This window comes from Propithecus coquereli, unplaced genomic scaffold, assembly GCF_000956105.1.
Source record: "Propithecus coquereli isolate 6110/MARCELLA unplaced genomic scaffold, Pcoq_1.0 Scaffold232, whole genome shotgun sequence".
In the NCBI taxonomy this organism is placed as follows: domain Eukaryota; kingdom Metazoa; phylum Chordata; class Mammalia; order Primates; family Indriidae; genus Propithecus; species Propithecus coquereli.
The window spans coordinates 3639946-3659000 of record NW_012147864.1 but is presented as its reverse complement, the minus strand read 5'-3'; the positions used below and the strand labels follow the sequence as shown (position 1 = coordinate 3659000).

The window sequence follows — 19055 nt, the reverse complement described above, 5'->3', positions numbered from 1 at the left end:
GCGCGGGCCGCCGCCGCCGCGCCCGCCGGGGAGGGGCCGGGGCTCCGGCCTTTGTCCCGCCCGACCGAAGGGAGGGCCGCGGGCGCCCCCTCCCGCCGTGCCCCGGCCGCGCGGGGGCTGGGCGGGGGTCTCCAGCCTGTGCGGCGGTCCCCGCCCTAGCCGCGCCGTCGCAGACCCGTCCCCCCGTCCTGCTGCCGGGTCCCCGGGGTCCTGCCCTGGCGACCCCAACTCCGCGCGCCCCCCACCAGCGCTGGTGCGTGCGCCCGGCTTCGGGTCCCAGAGGGGCTGGGGGCACAAGGCCTCCACCTCCTCCACGCACGCCCCCGAGCCACGCTGCGGGGCCTAGCGGTGCAGGACGACTGACCGCGGTCCGGGCTCTCCGATTCCAACGCGATCTGCTGCAGGGACACAAACCCAGACACAAAAGTCCTTAGTCAGGCCCAGCCGCCTCCCAGTCTTGAGCTCCCCGCCGGCCCTGGGGAGAGTTTCGGAGTCTGGCTGAACTAAGTCCGAAGCAGGGCTGTGGCTGCCTCCCTGGGGGCCCCTAGGGACTCACTGCCCCTCTCTGGAGGTGCTCTTTGAGCCTGTTTTGCTCTCTGGAGTGGCAGTCCCTACCTCATCCGTAAGAGTGCTGGGCGCATAGTAGGTGGCCCAGTGCATGCCAAGTCTGACCAGAGTGAGATCCAACTGGACAGCAAATAAGTCAACATGCGGGAATCCAACAGGCCAGGGAGGATGGGAAACATTCCCGGCAGAGGACATGGCCCAAGCAAAGGCCCAGTGCCAGACCTGTGCAGGGAACCCAGAGCCACCTCTCCTCCTAGGAGGCTGACCACAGGCAAGGCGCTGGGGCCTGTCCTCCATGCATGTCCTTATGGACACTGAGCTTGTGAAGGGTATGCTGTCACCAAGTGCTGGCTGCTGGACAGAGCCGGTACTGCCCAGCCAGGTTCTTCTCTCTGGGTGCAGGAGAAGGAACCCCAGTCTCGGAGACAAGCCCTCTTGAACTGGAAGGTCCCCAAATGAGGGATCATTGAAACTCCTTGCAGGGACCATAAGAGCCCAGAGGTTGGCAAACTAGCCCGTGCCCCAGCAAGCAGAATGGCAAATAGACCTAACACAGCCACACACCTCTAATATGTGCGTGTCCCATGTCCCATGCGCACCTTCCTTCCCCGTGGGGCCACACCACCCAACCTTTGATCAGTCTGTACCCTGCCTGGAAGTCCTTCCCTCTGTCTCTTCCTGTTAAAGTCCGTTCCACCCTGTGCCCCACTCTCCCTGCTCTCTGCCCTGCAGGGGGGTCAGCCCAATGTTCTGGGTGCTCTGGGCTCAAGATCTTGTCTCCCGACCTGGCTACAGATGCCCCAGTTTAATGGCCCAGGCCGGGCTCAGGTGGACCCTCAATGGAGGGTGGCAACCCACCCCAGGCGGTGGCTGGGCAGCCCAGGAAGCTCAGGGTCACCTGCCAGGGCCTTTGGACAGAGGCTCCGGGCACCCCAGAGTGAGGGCCTGGGGTTCCAGCAACACAGGGCTCCTGGTGGCCTAGGCAAGCAGAGGGGCTTCCCGGGCACCTCGGTCTGGTCTGGCTCTTTGGGGAGCGGAGGGGCCGGCCCCTCCCAGAGGGGAGCACAGGATATGGGGCCACCAGCCCGGGCTCTCCGTGTGTCCGGCCTGGCCCCAGCATCCTGCCAGGGGAGGATGGGAGTTCTGGAAGCTTCCCCTGTCCTGGGACGAGAACCTCCCTCCTACTTCATGGTACCTCAGAGGTTGGGAGGGGTGGGGTGGGGAAGGCGTCTTTTTTCTCAAACGGCACAGGCCCTGGACCTGCCCAGATGGGAGCCGGAAGGGCACCCAGGTTGAGGGGACCACCTCAGCAAAGGCCTGGCTAGGCGGCTCATTTGCATGCAGGGGCCACCAAGGCGGGAGCCGCCGCTGCTGCCACCGCCAAGCGGATTTGAGCAGAAGCTCCGTTTTCCTTCTGTTCTTGTCTCTCTCTCAAGGTCAGAGCCCAAGCAGGGACAGGAACAAAGGCGGCTCGTCCCCCATTCAACCTCCCTGTGCCCGCCGGCGTCTCTGAGAGGCAGGGGCCGTGGAGGGGAGGGCAGGGCAGGGCGGCCTGAGGCCCAGCCCTGGGCAAGGCTGCATCAGGGAGCCCCTGCCCCGCCAGGGGGCTGCTGTGAGTGCCCATGAAGCCCTGTCCCCTCCAGGGCTGGGGGCCATTCCAGCCTCCATGCTTAGGCCGCAGGGGCTTGCTGAGGCCACAGGGTCACTCTGGAATAAGCTTCCTTTGGAGTCAAGGGTCGGAGGTCAGGCTCACTCTGGGCACAGGGGTTGCTCAGGGTCAGGGGTTATCGAGAGTCGGCTGTCAGCCCCAGGCCCGGACCTAGGGCAGGGTCTTGGTGGGGGTCTTCCCCGGACTCAGGGAGGGTCTTTCTTGTGTGGCCCCGGCCTGCGCCCAGCACCCGGGCCGTCTCCCACTGCCCACATGCACCTCGGCAGCCCGCGGGGCGAGGCTGTGGGGCTCAGGATCAGGTCCCCAGCCCCTCAGCCTTCAAAGGCCGCCTCGCCGTGGAGAGAGCTAAAAATATGCGGGGAGAAATTTCTCATTACAGAATAAATTGGACCAAATCCACTGCCTGATCCGGCTCGAACTGTTTTCAGAAGCCCCATCTCGACCAGGCGGGGACCAGACACTAGGGGGTCACGGGGTGGGGGACACGGGGGCTTCTGGGCAGGTTGCTCCGCTCCTGGTGGGAGCCCCAACCCACCACCCGCATCCCTCTCCCACCTGTCAAGAGGGACCCAGCCCTGCGGTCAAGCAGGGTTTCCCCTGGGCTTTAGGTCCTTGTCCTTGAAAATAAAAATGTGTCCCTTTCTCTTGCTGGTAAGTTAAAATGTCCATCTCCCTGTGCACCAGGCCCTTGAAACCTCAGCTTGGACCCCAAGATCGTGGCAACCCCCATGGTCTGGCCAGTAAGGGACCGACAACACCCCTCCCTCACCTTCCTGCCTCCCTCCGACACCCCGGCTCCAAGCGCTGACACAGATATGAGCTCCAGTGTCCAGTCACCAGCCGTGTCCACAACTCCCCACCCGTACGGTGCCACGCAGGCACCGCCAGCTCTGCCAGTGACCGAGGTAGAGGATTTCACGTTTTATGGTGATTTAATGAAGTATATGTAAGTAACCACACATGGCCTCCTATCCACAGCAAAGCTCTCGGTGTCTCAGGGCCTTGCTTGCCCAGGACATGGACATCGGAGGCCCAGGGCCCCTATGGAAGAGGAAACAGGGCAAGGTTCTGACTTCGGTGACCCCAGGGAGGGACACAGCATCCTCGAGTGCGGTCCCCTGGGTGAGCATGGTGCAGTGCATGGGCCGTGTCTGTGGGACGCCCTGGTGCTGCGGCCAGAGCCCCGTCCCCAACTCCCCAGGAAACACTGGCAGATGGCTGTCCACACCAGCCGAGCTCCAGCCGCCCCCTTAGGGACCCCAGTGTGTCTAGCCTGCGGGGCTGCTGCACAGCGTCCACCTGTCCTCACTTCCCAGATGGAGAAGCTGGAGCCCCACAGCCAGTCCGCCAGGACCCCCTCCTGGACCCCCAGCTGCGGGTCTATTCGCTGTTTGTCCAGTGGCACGTGGTGGGGGCGCCCTATGTGTGTGTCCTGCAAGGCTGTGTCCATCCCATATGTGTGACCATTCACGTTGCGTGTCCTGTGTCTGCGTGGTTGGGTTTTGTGCCTGTGCATGTGGGTTTGAGTGCCTGAAGTGGAGCTGCCGGGAGCCCCCCTCCCGTGCTCCCAAGCACGCGCGCGCGCACGCACACACTTATGTGCACACATGTGGAGGGCCGGCTGGGACCCGGGGCCTTTCATCTCGCGCTGACAGGCCCCTCTCTGGCTTTTAGCCTCCAAGAACTCCCAGCTAATAGTGCATTAACCTTGGCGGGGGGGGCTGCCAATTACTCCCGCTAACAGTGGGGTGCGGGCGTGGTGGACCGGCCCTGACAGGCTGAGGGGGAAAGGAAGAGGCGGAGCCCCCTCTCCCTGCGGAGGGGGCCGGAGGCAGCCGGGCCAGGGGAGCAGCCTATTCCGGCTCCGGATGGCAGAGCGCGGGTCTCTCCTGACCTCATTAGAGTAATTAACGTGCCTTTTGAAGCTTGAGAAATCGCTCAGAGCTGTGGGAGGGGGCCGTGGATCACAGGGTGGGGGCCCGAGATGGTGTCTTCACGCCTGTGAAAAGCGTGTCCCAGTGGGTCGGACAGAGAGACAGAGACCGACCAAGAGACACAAGCCGTTGAGGGGCAGATGGAGAGACACGACCCAGAGGCAGAGACAGGCCCACAGGGACAGACGGGGAAACTGCAGCCAGAGCCCGAAGGCAAGGGTGCAGCCGGCCGGCCCCAGGCCCTCGCACAGCTCTCCCTGCCGTCTGGGGCCACCACCCTCACTTTGGGGGCTACTGCTAAGGACAGGCACGGGGCAGGCAGCCAGGGAGGACTTCCTAGAGGAAGCAGCAGCTGAGGCTGCAGCAGGCAGGGATGGGGGTTCTGGAGGGGAAATGTGAGGCGCTCAGGGGAGGCCACTGGGGTGAGGACAGTGCATCCTGACTAGAGCGGGGCCAGCCCTGGTGGTGGACAGGGACTCAGGCTGGAGCCTGCAGGGTCATGAGGTCCTGGGGGGCAGCAGGCCCTGCCCATCCCATGGTGGGTATGGGCAAGGTGGGGCTTGGGAGGAGGTGTGGGGAATGGGCCCCCGGTGGGACCTATTTCCCCAGCTGGCCCCGGTTTGGTCCCTGGGGAGAAACCTGGTGGGGGGGGGGGAGGGTCAGAGAAGGCCTAGTGGTGCGAGGTTGCCACCTAGCGGCTGTTCCGCCTTATGACAGGGTGGCGGTGGCCTGGCCAGCTGTCTAGGGGGAACTCTGGCCACCTTGGCTACCGGCCTCCCTAGGCCTCTCCAAGGCCAAACCCGCAGGGGGAGGGGGTGACAGGCCAGAGCTAGACTCTGCCCAGACCCAGCAGCCTGCAGGAAGAATATGCCCACAGGGAAACCAATCCGGCGCCTTGCCCAGAGTGGAGGCTCTGCTCTTGGACTCCACAGGAGGCAGATTGGGGGGGCTCAGGTTCTAGGGAACTCCAGCCCACTACACCACAGCTCTGGGCTCCTCTGGAAGCTCCCCCAACGGTGCCAGTGGAGTGATGAGGGATCCCCGAGGGTATGGCCTTTGAGCCCCAGGCTGAAGAGGCACAGAAGAGGGAGCCCCAGAGCAAGGGCTTTGACAGATGAGTAGGAGTTCTCTCTAGGCCCAGAGGTGCCGAGTGGCACAGCCTTGTCCCAGGAGGCTGGAGACAGATCCTCCTCCCTTCTTTGCCTACCATATGAGATTCCTCACCTGAAAACCCAGGTTGCTCACAGATGGGGAAACTGAGGCCAGCTTGAGCCTTGCTCTATCTACCCACACCAGCTGAGCCAGGACCCCTGGGTCTAGATGCAGCAGGGGGCCAACACCAGCTACAGAAACACTGCCACGTTTATTGTTCCCAGCCCAGTGGGAAGGCGTTCCCAGACAAGCCCCTAGGGCCCCCTGCCCATGGGGGACGGGGAGCGGCACAAGTCACAGTCTGGCAAGGGGGCCTCAGAGCCGTGGGCAGCGGCTGTTGGGGCCCCTCCGGCTTCCACCACCTGGAATGCTGTCCAGGCCGAGGTGGCATCAGGGAGGCCAGGCTGTGCTGTCCAGGCAGAGGATCAGGGAAGGCAGGCAGGCAAGCGGCGGCACAGGTTCCAGCAGAAGCGCTCAGGCTGGCACTCGGTGAGGCACTTTGGCCAGCAGGAGGACAGGCCAGGTGCACTGGGCACTGAGGTGGGTCCTGTCTCTTGTCTGTCCCCCAGGGCCACTGGAAACGCCACCTCCCCCCCCTCGGCATCTGGAAGGCAGGAAGGAAGGGATGAGAGGTGAGGTGTGGAGATGGCCCACCCCACTGGACAGAGGCAGCCAGGGCATACGCACCTCAAATGGGGCAGGCAGGGGTGCTCTGCCCACAGGAGGGGATAGCCCATTTGGACCCCTGCAGCCCACCAGGGTCTGCTTCCCCTGTCTGCCCACCCTGCCAAGCTGTTTGCCTCAAGGGAAGGGGCCTCCTAGCCAGGAGGTGGAAGAGGCCATGGAGAGGTTCCCAGGCTGGTGTCTGACCTTAGGGTACCCTACCTGTCCCTGGTCCTGCCACCCCCAGCAAATCGAGGTCCCCACAGCAGCCACACTGGAGCACACAGGTCTGTAACCCCCTGCTTAGGACCCTGCTGAGGCTGACAACCGCTTTGAGCCCAGGCTCTCCCCCATCCAGCCACACTGCTGTCTGGCCTGCTGTTCCTTCTACCTGGAACACCCTTCCAGGCGCTGGTCCCATTAACACCACAAGGAGACCCTCCGTAACGCTCCTCCTCTTGACAGGACCCCACAGTCAGTTCCCCACCTCTGACTTAGCTAGACCTTGACCATCAGGGTGGGGCCTGGAACACAAGCCCGTCACCCCAAACGCTGCAGCCTCTTCCCCATTTTAAAGAAACAGAAAATGGAGACAGAGAGGCTGAGCCTTGCCCAAGACAGTTGAAGCCCAGCCACCCGTCTGCTGCGATCACACTGATGACCCAGACCCTGCTGTTCCTGCAGCCCAGCCGCCCACCAAGACACCCCTGGGGGCAGGGGAGGGCTGTGCACCATCTCAGATTCCTGGTCTCAAAGACCGTCTCCTCATCGCTGTCCATCGAGGCCATCTCGGTGGGGTCCTCGGTGTTGGCCAGAAGGCCATACCTCCTCCGCTGCGGCTTCTTCAACCTGGAAGCAGGTCCGGGCACACTCAGCGGCTCCTCCCGTGCCCCCTGCCCCACCCTCCTTCCCCAGGACCCCAGGGCCCTGCTCCAAACCTCCCAGGTCTAGTTGTGTCTGTTTCTTTTTTTTTTTTTTTGAGACAGAGTCTGACTCTCTTGCCTGGGGCGAGTGCCATGGCGTCAGCCTAGCTCACAGCAACCTCAAACTCTTGGGCTCAAGCAATCCTACTGTCTCAACCTCCCGAGTAGCTGGGACCACAGGCACCCGCCACCATGCCCGGCTAATTTTTTCTACATATATTTTTAGCTGTCCAATTAATTTCTTTCCATTTTTTGGTAGAGACGGGGTCTCGCTCTTGCTCAGGCTGGTCTCGAACTCCTGAGCTCAGAATGATCCGCCCGCCTCGGCCTCCCAAAGTGCTAGGATTATAGGCGTGTCAGTTTCTTTTACATCAAAATTGCCACAACAATTACTAATTGCTCCGATGGCAGTGAGGTAGGTGGACCCTCTGCAGGTCCTCCCCTCGCCCCAAGCTGTGACCCCAGCAGGGAGGTGCTGACGTCACCCCACAGTACTGATGTACACACGGAGTCTGGGGGTTTGCAGGGTTTTCAGCATCAGCCGCGTGCAGGACCCGCTGGGGCCCAGCCGCGCCCACGAGGGTGCACGGGAGAGGGGAGCGCCGCACCAAGGGCCTCTTGAAAACCGCCTGGACTGCGCAGTGGCTCACGCCTGTAATCCTAGCACTCTGGGAGGCCGAGGTGGGCGGATTGTTTGAGCTCAGGAGTTCGAGACCAGCCTGAGTAACAGCGAGACCCCCGTCTCTACTAAAAATAGAAAGAAATTAATCGGCTAACTAAAAATATATAGAAAAAAATTAGCCGGGCATGGTGGCGCATGCCTGCAATCCCAGCTACTCCGGAGGCTGAGGCAGGAGGATCGCTTGAGCCCAGGAGTTTAAGGTTGCTGTGAGCTAGGCAAAAAAAAGAAAACTGCCTGGACTTTGCCAGAGTGGTGACAGCGAGGAACACGGTCGTCCCTGCGTGATAAAGGACCTTCCAGAGGGCGCCCGAAGACCCCAAAGTGGGGCGAGCAGTTAGCGGCCCAGGGATTCGGGCGGGTGACCAGGAAAGGCGGGCAGCCCGAGGAGTGAGGGGGGATGCTGGGCGACAAGGCCAGGGTCATGGGCGAGCAGAACGGCGGGCCCCGACGGTCGTGCAGGGCGGGGACGCGCAAACACGGGCAGGATCCCGGGGTTGGGGACGTGTCGGGGCGTCTGGGGGTTCCCGGGCCCCGCACGCTCTGGCCTTGGCTGTTCTGCAGGGGAAATGGGCAGCAGCGGCGCGAGCGGGACCACGCCCGGCCCAGGCGGGACCCGGACCCTGGCCCAGACCCGCCGGCCACCTCCGCACGGGCCCCGGGCGAGTTCCGTGACAGCCAGCACCGCCCGACCACGTGACGACGCCCACGCAGCGCCGGGCACGCCCACTCCGGAGGGGAGAGACGGGGCCCGAGGCCTGGCACGTGATGCACGAGCGCGCGCTGATTGGCCGCAGCTGGTAACGCACCTGAAGGCCCGGATGAGGAAGTAGAGCGCGGCCAGGCCGCACAGGCCCGTGAGCACGTAGAAGGAGCGCAGCAGCGCCGAGCCCGACGGCCCCGGGGGGCTCGCGTGCGTGCTGTTATGCGGCGCACCCGGCTGGCTCCCATTCGTCACGGCGGGCGGCGGCGGGGACACAGCCTCCCCAGGCCCGCGCACCAGCAGCAGCGCCGGCAGCACCAGCAGCAACAGCGCCCGGAGCGGCCGCTGCACCACGCGCGGCCCCATAGCCTGGCGGAAGCGGTGGTGGCGCCCCGCCCGTGCTCGGCTGTCACTCAGGCGTGCGGGGGCGGCCCCAGCCAATGGGGCGTGGGGGCGGGGCTTGGGCCCGGAACCGCCGCTGGTCCCGCCTCTGGCTGACGGTGCCCGACGCTACCCTTAGCGCCCCGCGGCCTGTCAGGCCTGTTTCTCCCGCCCCGCCCAGGCTTGTGACGCCGGAGTAGGGGACCCTCCCTTTCGGCAGAGCCCCGAGGGTGTCCCGCGGGGATCCCAGGTGCCCTCAGGCTCCCTGAGAAACTGGCCTGGTTCAGCCTGCACCTCCCTGGGGCCACGGTCCCGCCCAGGAGTATGCGGTGCCCCGGCCATGGCTCAGGGGCTGGTGTCCTGCCCCGCGCAGCGGGCTGGGCACAGCCCCCAGGCCGGCCAGTGGCGCAGGGGACAGCCGTGCGGAGGCTGCGACAGCCCGTCAGCAGCGCGTGCCCACTTGGTCACGGCACAATGAGGGGATCCTGTGGTCCTTGCCTGGGTCCAGCTTCTGCCCGGTGTGCGGATCGGGCCCGCCCTCAGCAGCCGCACCGGAAACCACAGACTCAGCTTTCCGGTGCACACATCGGCCCTTTATTAAACCCGCCTTTCCACGTCTTCCACCGTCTTGGACAAGGACGAGCCACCGTGCCAGCTGCCAGCGCCGCGGCCTGTCCTGTCCTCTGGGAATGGCCTGAAGTCCGGAGCCCGAACCTCACTGGCGAAACACCTACTGGAACGAAGGGGAGGGGTGAGGAGCGGACAGGGCCAGAGCCTGCAAGTGCCATCCTGGGCGGGGGTTCTCCCCTAGCCGGGTCTCTTGTAGGCGCGGGAATGCCGGTAGGCCCAGGCACTGCCGGGGACAGGGATGCGGCTGCATGCCACCCACCCGACAGCACTTACAGGAACAAGCCTCGAAGGCAGGCAACTGCATCTCTGGCTCTTTCCAGGTGAAGTCCTTCCTGGGACAGTGACCCCTTGAGGTCGTCGCTGTTCTTGGGCCACCCTTCCCTGTGTCCTGGCTGGGTCCCCTTCAACCTGCCAAAGCAAAGAAGCATTATTCCCGATGTTCCTGCTGGGGCTCGCAACTGCCCCCCATCCTCCCCAAAACTATCCACAGCTCCCACGAGGGTCTCGAGCTAGTTATGGGGCCATGACGTCAGAGGCACCGTCATGGGCCAGTGTGCCCGGGGTGGGCCTGCACCTTGAGATGCGGCCAGAGCCACATTCCCGTCGGCAGAGCCAGCTACCCACTCGGGATGGAGCTGCTTAGAGACCAGTGTGGGTTCTGGAAAAAACTAACAGTGGCAACAGACATCAGAGAAAGCTAGTTAGGTGCGTGACTTAAAGAGGTCTGCAAAAGACTGTCACTTGATGAGCGAAAAATCCAAAAGGCAGGGCGTTCGGTGGTCTCCAATCCTGCTCAATGGATGGCACCTATGAGGGAGGCGTGACTGTGCCCAAGGCCGCTCGCCTGGCCACAGGAGGGGAAGAGCAAACTTTAGTTCTAGTTTGATTTAAAAAAAAAAAAATTTAAAAAGGAAAAACAAAAAACAGTCAAAGGAACATTCCCCGGGTACATTACTTTCAAATGAGCTCTTGACAAGAGGGATTCGGACACGAGCGAAAGGAGTTACCTCGAATTACAGGGCTATTTCCACATATGAGCTAGCCAAGGGAGCAGCTTGCGTCTCAGAGGTTTCTGTTGGGCGCACAACACTTCTGTCCTCCGAGGGCTGCAGCTTCCATAGGCTAGCAGAGAACGCTCAGAACTCGTGAAGCAACAGCAGGACTAGCTAACGAGCTGGTCAGTCTGGTCGCCCAGGGACGCCATGTGCCGTCCACTCTCTGGCCTGCTGCTAGACTAAGGCTCTCCAGTCAGCGTCAGGTGCCCAAGTGTTCACTGTCCCTGCTACCAGTCCTGTCAAGCCCTGGGCTGCCCTGCTGAGCTGCGCTCCCGTCACCCACCTCGCTCACCTAAAGGGATGGTGCCGTCAGCTGTTCACAACGCCTGGCCAGCGTCAGTTTGCTCTGCCTTCCTCGGCTAGCTCTCCGCAGGCCTCAGGTAGGACTTGCAAACCTACTGCTCCTCAACTGCTCCTGCTCAGGTCTGACTGCGACAGCCCAGCAGGGAGTGTGTTGTGCAATGAAAGGGAAATTGTCAGAGCAAGGTTCATTTCACACGGTCTTTTAATCGGCTTCGTAAAGCCAAAGAAAACTGCATACAAGAATTCCTTAGCCACTGCAAATACAACATCAATGGAGTATGCATACGTCTTCCAGTAAAAAAGGACAATATAAATAAACATCTTCAAGAACCTCTCGGGGGACATCTGCATGTCTACTGCAGGGCACACACAGCGCAGATGGGCAGATGGGCTGGGGCTCCAGGGCAGCCTCTGCCGCTGCCCCGATGATGTCCTACCACGCTACACTCAGAAACGTTACACGGAGTTGGAAAAAAGCCACAGCTTGCTCAGCTTCCAACAGAGCAGATTCCGAGTCTGTTCAATCTCAGAAATGAATGGGGCACCCAACTTCATGGGGCCGACCCCAAAAGAGAAACAAAAAAGGCAACACAACCAAAAAAACCCAAAAAACCCACACAACCCCCGGCGATGTTTTTAAGAACTCATGGCTCGTAGTAACTAAAAGAAAAAAGTAAATCTGAAGTGCTTTTCAAACGCTTTGAAAACCCTTAAAAATGGACAGCGCTTCCTTAAAAAAAAAGTCTAACAATGAGGCCATCTCAGGGGTCAGAGCAGTCAGGCTGGGTTTGACAAGATCAGAGCTGAAATGACTACAAAAGTGGGAATACAAGGAGGTGTGTTCACTACACATTAACGATTCAGCGAAGCTCCCAAAATCTTTAAATATACAGCCATTGGAAGGACGATCTTGAGCAGGAAGGATTTTTACTCGTTGTGTGTAGCTGAGGACAAGAAGCAGGTACAGTGTAAAGGCACTGAAGCAGCAACAGACGCAGCATTCCTCTCCCGAGTGCAGACTGGGGGCGCGGCCCTGCCGCCTCGGGAGCAGCCAACCCCCCCCACAGCCGAGGGCGGCCGGCCGGGCCGCACATGCACCTATGCTGGGCTGCTCGGCAGGTCCCTGCTCTCCCTTCCTTTCTGGTCAGTTTACTTGGCCCTCATGGTCTGCGCTGGAAATGGCTCTGAGAGGACAGACTTGTTCCTTATGGGCAAGCACAGTGACAGTCTGAGTGTCCAGCCTAAGTTGCTCGCAGAGGGCGCCAAGGTGCACTGAGCTCCCGCAGCAGGCCACGGCAGCGTGGCGCCCTCGGAGCGTGACTTACCGTAACTGTCGTAGCTGTCTCTGTAGGACCCACCAGAGCTCCGGTCACCGTAGCCACTGCCCTGACTCCGGCTGCAGAAGGATACACACAGGTGGGTGCTGAGAGCACCGATTTACCTTACCAACTGCCTACGGCAGGCTAAGCTGCCACCCTCACGCCAGCGATCTGTCACGGGGATGTGACAAGAATGGCTGCAGAGCAGATGCTGGGAAATCATCAAAAATCGCCACCCATGGTGCCCCACCCAGCCCTCCCCCTGCCCTGTGGCTGTCCTCCTGAAAGGCCCAGCTCCTGCCTGCCTGGGCCACCTCCTCACCTCTGCTCCATGCTCAGCCAACCTCATCTCACCTGGGAGGAGTCCTCCCGAGGACCGTGGATAGGACCTGGCCACCTCCCAGCCACCCTTATGCACAGGCTGGGTATCCACCTCCCCTCACCTGCTGTAGTAGTCTCTGGAACCTCCGTAGCCCCCACTCCTGGACTCGAACCGGCCGCCCCCGTAGCCTCGGTCCCCTCCTCCTCCTCGCAGGGCCAGAAAGGAGAAATGAGTAACACCTCCAGCCAGCAGTGCCTCCACTGCATCCCCGAGGGCCACCCTTGTGGCACTCACCTCTGGAGAACCCACGGCCCCGTCCTCGGCCCCCGCGGAAGAAGCCCCGGCCCCCGGCAGAGCCGCCTCGGTAACCACGGGATCGGTTGTCAGATGACTTGCCTGCCTGGTCAACTCGGATCTGTCGCCCGTCTACAGACTGGAGATCGGAGGTTGGCACAGGTTAGTCTCTGCACCACCCCATCCCTGGGGAGGGGGAGCTCACACTCTGCAACACCAGACCCTCACCTTCCCATTCATGGCCATCATGGCATCCTTGGCGTCATCAATGTTCTCAAAGGTGACAAACCCAAAACCCCGAGATCGCTGGGTCTCTCTGTCTTTCACGACCACCACTGTTCAGAGCAGAGAGGTCTGCGGTCAGCACCCCGCAGTCCCCACAGGCAGAAACGAGGACAGGCCATCCCCATTCAGCCACCAGCCCCAGCACGAGCCTCACCTTCGGCGATCTGTCCGTATTTTGAGAAGACCTGCTCGAGTGACTGCTCATTGGTGTCAAAACTCAGCCCTCCAACGAAAAGCTTGCCTTCATCTGATGCCATGGTGGCCTGTGGCACACAGCATTTGAATCCTTAATAAGCTTCACCTCTCACCACTTTCCCTATTTCATGCAAGTGACATATGCTATTGGGGGGAAATTTTGGAAAAGCACTTCTGTTTCATTATCCTAAACTCAGAGCTAGGAAGTCTTACTTTAAACAAAATGGTTAATCACCCTGGACTGCTGGTCCCCAACTGGCCCAGTTCTACCCACCTCCCAGACTGAGGGCTCCCTGGGGGCAGGGCCACACAAGGCCACGGTCCTCGGTGTTGCTGGGGCCATACAGGGCCTCCTGTGTCTCCCCCACAGCCTCTGCCTGGGCTGAACTGGTCCTCCCAGTTGGCCTGAGCACTCTGGCAGGACTGCACCCAGTTTCTCCCCCCTCCCACACGGGGAGAACTCCTGTTCTAACCACCTGCTGTCTACTGGCTGCTGAACTGTAAAGTGCTTTTGTTCACTGTAAAATGCCTCCTGAGAGTGACTGGGGGACCGGGCGCAGGGACTGGCTGTCAGGGAGGCCACCCAGGCCTGCAGGGTAGCTTTGGCAAGACACCGACCTTATAAACAGGACCGGGCTGTGAGGGGGAGTGATGGCCCGGAAGCGGTGATGTTGGACGAGGGGACAGGTATTTGAGGGAACTACTCCAGGAGCGGGGCGGCCAGCTGACACTCAAAGCATTTATTCGCAGGGAACGACCCCACCAAGGGCTCCAAGAGCAAAGGCCAGGACGCGATTAGGAATCCGCGCGCTGGCGACTGTGCCAACTCAGGCCCAACTGCGGGCGTAAACAGTGACATGGCAACGTGAGAAACACGAGAACTGTGCGTGCTCGGCCGGGATTTAAGAGGGAGTCCTGGCCCTTGTTCAATCCAATGGGAAGACGGAGACACTGAGGCTCGGGAAGCATAAGGCACTGAGCACCGACACTTCCAGCCCCACGGTCGGGAAACGGGCCCTGGAAACGGGGCACACCACGTGGCCCCGCCCCCGCAGCGCGCGCATGCGCCCAGCGGGCGTCCTGCGCCACTCCATCCGGGCACTCGGCGGTCCCGCCATTTCGCTGGGCGCAGCTTGGAGCTCGCGGCCGCCATTTTGCGGCAGCGCCCCGCTTGCCGGCGGCCCGGGACTGCGGGGGGATGCCCTCCGGCCACTGCTGGGCCCAGTCTCCCGCTGCCCCACGCCGCCGGCGGGGCGGACTCCACCCAGGGCCCGCCCCGGCACCGCCCCCTCCCAGGGGCGTGCCGCCGCGGCCCCGCCTCGTCTGGCCGCCACAGGTCGCCCGCCGCCCCGGGCTCCTCAGAGCCGGTGCCGCCAGGGCCCTCACCACTGAGCCGGGCAGGTCCCTGACGCAGGCGGGAACACGGCACAGCACAACGACCCGAGCCTTCTAACGCGCGAGTGAGGGGGGGGCGCCCCGGAGCCCAGCCTTATATATGCTGCCTTGTGGCCCCGCCCCCTAGCCCGACCCCTGAGGCGCGCAGACCAATCAGAGGTCCCGGAGCCCAGGGCCGCGCCTGATATTCATGAGCTGGGGGCCGGGCCTGTCCTGGCTCCGCCTTCTCCCAGGCGCTGGCGCCGGGTGCCGCGATTGGCCGGGACGTTCCCAGTCTGCAATACCCCACTCTCGTGCGCGGGGGCGTGGCCTGCGCTCAGTGGGGCGTGGCTGACCCACTTCCGCGTGCCCGCCCTCTTGCTGCGGCGTGGAACAAAGGGGCCTGTGGCCTCGTGGGGACCCCTGGATGTGGCTCGAACCCCTACTTTTCCTGTGCTCCAGCAATGCCAACATGTCGACGTCGCCCAGATACCCATACCGCCCTGAGCCCTGGCTCTCAGACACTCCAACTTCATCAGAGCCCCGACATCCGTCCTGATACACTTGCCAGCATAACTGAAATCCCACTAACCCCAGCACCCCAACACTCCACGTCGTCAGTCCCAGTGCCCACCCAAACCCCAACACAGAAGATTCCATTTATGTGAACCCCAATATTCACAATCCCAATTCTTCCTCCTTCCCAACACTTTGGTGCACCCCAACTTTACCCTACCCAGTTTGCCTACAAACCCTGGCTCACACCCACACCTAACTCCTACCCAAACCCCGACTTCACCTCCGCTGGTTGCGTCATCCACATCCCAACATTCAGCTGGCCTGACAGTATTGCGCATCCCATCTCCAGACCGCAGGCAGACACCCACCTGGACTCTCGGCTCAGCCTCGAGTTCCCATTGCACCCCAACATTCAGCTGAGCCTTGGGCCTCGGTTCCCACCGAGGTTCACACCCACAGCCGGCCCACCCGCCGTGGAGCGCCCACTCTGCTCCTCCACCTGGGTCTTCCAAAGGCATCGCTTGTTGAGCCTTGTTGTGGGGGTCCCAAAACCTCTGCTATCAGAACCAGCTTTGCAGCGACCCTCATTTCTAAAGCGCTCCCTGGGGGCCCCCTCTGTGGCTGCCATCTGCTCCTTGTTCCGGCCCCAACTCATGCTGGGGCCCTCTCCCCTCTCCCAGCCTTGGAAGAAAAAGCTCGGGTTGACCCCTGCCTGCCCAGACCAAAGACCCAATCACAGCTCTGTCCCCAGAAAGTCTTCAAGGGCTTCCAAGTTGGGGGGAGTCCGGGGACAGAGACCCCGTTTTTGCAGCTGACTCCAGAGAAATCCCAGCCCTACTCCAGGCCTCAGACTCACTGGCAGCCTCAAGTGGGTCGAGCTGACCCAGCGAAGGGCGTGGGCAGGAACACTGTCTCCAGCGACAAGGTCTCTAGGACCCTTCATGGGCTCAAGGACCCCTCCCCCAGGCAGCTGTGTGACTCATGGCCACCCCCTCCGCACCTCATGCCCCCCCCACTCCCCGTCAGCAGCCGACTGCTGCGTCAGCCACTCACGCAGGGTGGTTATTAAAAGGAGTGGAGAGACAGCAGCGCCCAGCTCCCCGCCGCCCGCCGCCCCTGCGGGGAGGGGGCCACCCACCCCCTGGGGCCAGAACCACCCGGTCCCGCATTCCCAGCCCAGGAGCAGTCCAGGCCCACTCTTTCTGGCCTGTTCCTCAGCGGAGTCAGGGCGGGGGCGCTCCTTGCCCCCGAGAATCCCGGGGGGGGTCCCGTAGTCACAGCGGTCCCTGGATTAGTCTTGTCCCCCCATTGTTCCTTGGTTCTGAGTCTCTGCCTTTCCTGGTTTTGCAAAGTGCCCATGTTCATTCACTCATTCCGCCAGCACCCAGTTATTAGGCGTGTACTAGGAGCCTGTTCCTGTGCACCGGGCTCCGTGAGCGCCCACGGCCGCCCTGGGTCCCCAGGGTGGTGGGACCGACACACCTGCGGGTACCTGTGGCTGTGTACATCCGCACCCCGCCCTGTGCGCTGGTGTCTCAGGTGTGTACCTGTCCTCTCACCTGTGTCTCTGTGGTTACCCGCGTCTGCGTGTGCCTATGACTCCGCCTCTAGTCATGCCCCTGTGTCCCAGTGGGGGATTCAGGAGGCGGGACGCGGGACCCCAGCTGCGGCCGCTGCAGCTACGCGGGACCCGGGCTGGGCGCGCTGTCCCGCGCGGACGCGAGAGGGCGCTGCGGCCTCGCTCTGTCGCTGTGGCGGTGGCCCCCGGGTCAGGTCCCGTCCTCCGCTCGGCCGCCCGCTGCGGGGCCCCCCGTGGGAGAGGGGTTCCTCCTGCAACCTGCGGCCCTTGCCAGCCCCGCACGGCCACTGCACGGGACCCGGTTCCGCCGTGCGAGCACACAGCCGGCGTCTGGACCCCCGCGCCTCGCTCGCCGCCCACAGGCCGCCCCCGCGCCCTTGCTCCGGCGGCGGCGGGGGAGGAGGGGGCTCAAAATAGCCGCGCGGAGGCGAGGTTGCTATTCCCGGCGCGACGCGCGGCTCTGCCCCTGGCTGGCGGGGGTGCGGGTTCACCCTGAGCCTCGCGTCCCCGCGTCTCCCCGTCTCGGTGTCCCGCCGTCTCCGTCTCGGGCCCCGTGGGCTCATTCACAAATCCGCCCCCTCCCTGATGGCTGTCGCAGGGGGGGGGGGCCGTCTCCCACAGCCACGCCCCTCCCCCCACGCGGGGTCATCGCCGTGGAGACCGGGGCGGGGCCGCCTCGCTCCGCGCCGCCCACTCTGCTCTCCGCATGGGGCCGGGCCCGCCGGACGCCGGGTCCTCCCCCGACCACGGCTAATGACCAGGCGGGAGGCGGTAATGAGCGTCTGTGCCCGGGACAGGCGTGGCCGAGGATGAAAGGCGCGTGGGGGGGACCCTGGGGTTGCATAATTACCGCCCCCTCCCGGCCAGGCGGGGGCCAGGACGGTGCACCTGGCGGCCGCCCCGCGGGGGCGCACAAGTGGGACCTTCCGGGTCCAAACCCGCGGGGCCCAGCGCCAGGGTTGAGGCTGCAGAGCCTGCGCGCACTGCCAGGTGTGGTGCACGTGTGCGCCGGTAGGCGGGGGACCCGTGAGTACAGAGACGGAGGCGCGAGGATTACTAGAGACACATGCTTGTGTGGACAAGACCATGGCTCTGTGTGCGTGGGCACGCGGGCGTCGAGGGGTGCGCGGAGAACACGGGGGGGCGCGTTTCCGTGGCGCCGCGTGTACAACACAAGGGAGCTGATGCTCGGACTTCAAAGTGTGCATCATCCATCCGGACGGGAGCAGCCGGGGACAGGGCCGGGCGTGCGTGACTCGGGTGGGCTGGGACCCACAGAGCATATGTCCCTGTGCCTGGTGGTGTGATTCACATCCCTGGGGTGGGCACGCGAGCTGTGTGTCAGCGGCAGCCACGGCCTCCCAGGGAGGACCAATGTCACAGGAGGCCAAAGTCAAGTAACAGGAAGCCAGAAGCCCAGAGGAGGGATCCCAGCTCCCCACGAGACCGCAGGCACCTGAGAGCCAGCTGCACCCTGACCTCACTTTCCCTCCTGCTCCTAGGAGGGGGTCCCCATCCAAGACCCTGGAGGTCATGCAGGGTGGGTGGGGAGGGGGTCTCCTCCGGGCTGGGCCTCACCCCCTCCTCACAGGCCTGAGTCACAGCCCAGGAATGTGGAGGCTGCACAAGCCCTGTGTGCTCCTGCCCAGGCCAGGCCATCCCGGCAGCCTGAAGGCTAGGCCTGGGCCACAGAGGGACACTACAGCACTCATATCCTGTGACATGCCATGCACAGGTGCACACCCACCTCCACCTGCAGCATGTCCACCGGCCGCACACGAACTCACACAGACACGATGCACTCAGCATCCCGCAGCCCCTGCCAACTGCATGCACCTGTGGCACACAGGCTGTGGATGGGACCCAGAGAACACACACTGAGCAGTGGTGTCTGGGGGCCTGTGCCTGGGCAGGGGGCCTGTGCCTGGGCAGAGGGCCTAGGGGAGCCCCATGCCTTCCCCAGGGACCACACACTGGTTTGTTCTTTTGTTACTCACGACTCTGCAAAGAGACCTGACGGTAACCCTATCTACTGCACACAGATGGGCCAGCACTCACGGGGAGCACGCAGTGCCATGCACACGACACATATTAGGTGTCTGTGAAATGCCAGAGACCCTGCAAGGCCCTCAAAAGCCTTAAAGCTGGCCTAGGTGGCCTGCCTGTGTGGGGGGCAGGGATGCAGCCACTGGGTTTCTGAAACTGAGGAAGGGACCGGATCCAGAGTCCGAACCGCCAGGAGCAGGAGCAGCAGACCCTCACCTAGGCCCTGTCCACTCACTCAACCTCAGGGTCCCATGCCTGACCAAGGCCCCACATGCAGGGGTCACCCACATGCTGGTTTCCTGCAAACACAAGGAGTCACAGAGTGGCCCCTGCCTGGGGCTGGTAGTATCTCAGTGGCAACAGTGGAGTGGACAAGTGGAGAGGGTCCCCTCCTCCCCAGCAGCTGCAGGGTCTCAGGGCCTAATGGGTGCGAGCCCAGACACCTCTGCATGCGGCAGGTTCC

The 19055-nt window shown here is 62.9% G+C and overlaps 2 protein-coding genes across 5 annotated transcripts; both read right to left on the bottom strand.

The window, feature by feature from the left end:
* Window positions 1-5863: 5863 nt before the first annotated feature.
* On the bottom strand, window positions 5864-8656 carry LOC105811267 (chromosome unknown open reading frame, human C19orf24). Its single transcript, XM_012645418.1, has 3 exons — window positions 8397-8656; window positions 6718-6834; window positions 5864-5926 (listed from the first exon to the last, which is right to left on the bottom strand). Coding segments are annotated over exons 1-3 (378 nt in total). The 3' UTR covers window positions 5864-5925.
* A 499-nt stretch (window positions 8657-9155) lies between these two features.
* On the bottom strand, window positions 9156-14595 carry CIRBP (cold inducible RNA binding protein). 4 transcript variants are annotated; one of them, XR_001137540.1, is made up of 8 exons: window positions 14461-14595; window positions 13034-13142; window positions 12823-12929; window positions 12595-12733; window positions 12422-12506; window positions 11985-12055; window positions 9575-9709; window positions 9156-9401 (listed from the first exon to the last, which is right to left on the bottom strand). XR_001137540.1 is itself a non-coding variant. In XM_012645414.1 (7 exons), the coding sequence occupies exons 2-7, from the start codon at window positions 13134-13136 to the stop codon at window positions 11587-11589; spliced, it is 522 nt and encodes a 173-aa protein (XP_012500868.1). In that variant the 5' UTR covers window positions 13137-13142; window positions 14461-14595; the 3' UTR covers window positions 10844-11586. The 4 variants fall into 4 exon arrangements, 2 of the variants coding, with proteins under 2 accessions (XP_012500868.1, XP_012500871.1); XR_001137541.1 differs by having other exon boundaries at window positions 12422-12503; XM_012645414.1 differs by lacking the exons at window positions 9156-9401; window positions 9575-9709 and adding an exon at window positions 10844-11603.
* Window positions 14596-19055: the final 4460 nt, after the last annotated feature.

Bases quoted from the DNA above. Each gene is read 5' to 3' on its own strand.
- CIRBP (XM_012645414.1), bottom strand. From the start codon at position 13,136: ATGGCATCAGATGAAGGCAAGCTTTTCGTTGGAGGGCTGAGTTTTGAC. The intron at 12,930-13,033 runs GTGAGGCTCGTG...TGCTCTGAACAG, and splicing joins ATACGGACAGATCGCCGAAG to TGGTGGTCGTGAAAGACAGA. The intron at 12,507-12,594 runs GTGAGTGCCACA...TGGCCCTGCGAG, and splicing joins GGGCCGTGGGTTCTCCAGAG to GAGGAGGAGGGGACCGAGGC.
- LOC105811267 (XM_012645418.1), bottom strand. From the start codon at position 8,656: ATGGGGCCGCGCGTGGTGCAGCGGCCGCTCCGGGCGCTGTTGCTGCTG. The intron at 6,835-8,396 runs GTGCGTTACCAG...ACCTGCTTCCAG, and splicing joins TTCCTCATCCGGGCCTTCAG to GTTGAAGAAGCCGCAGCGGA.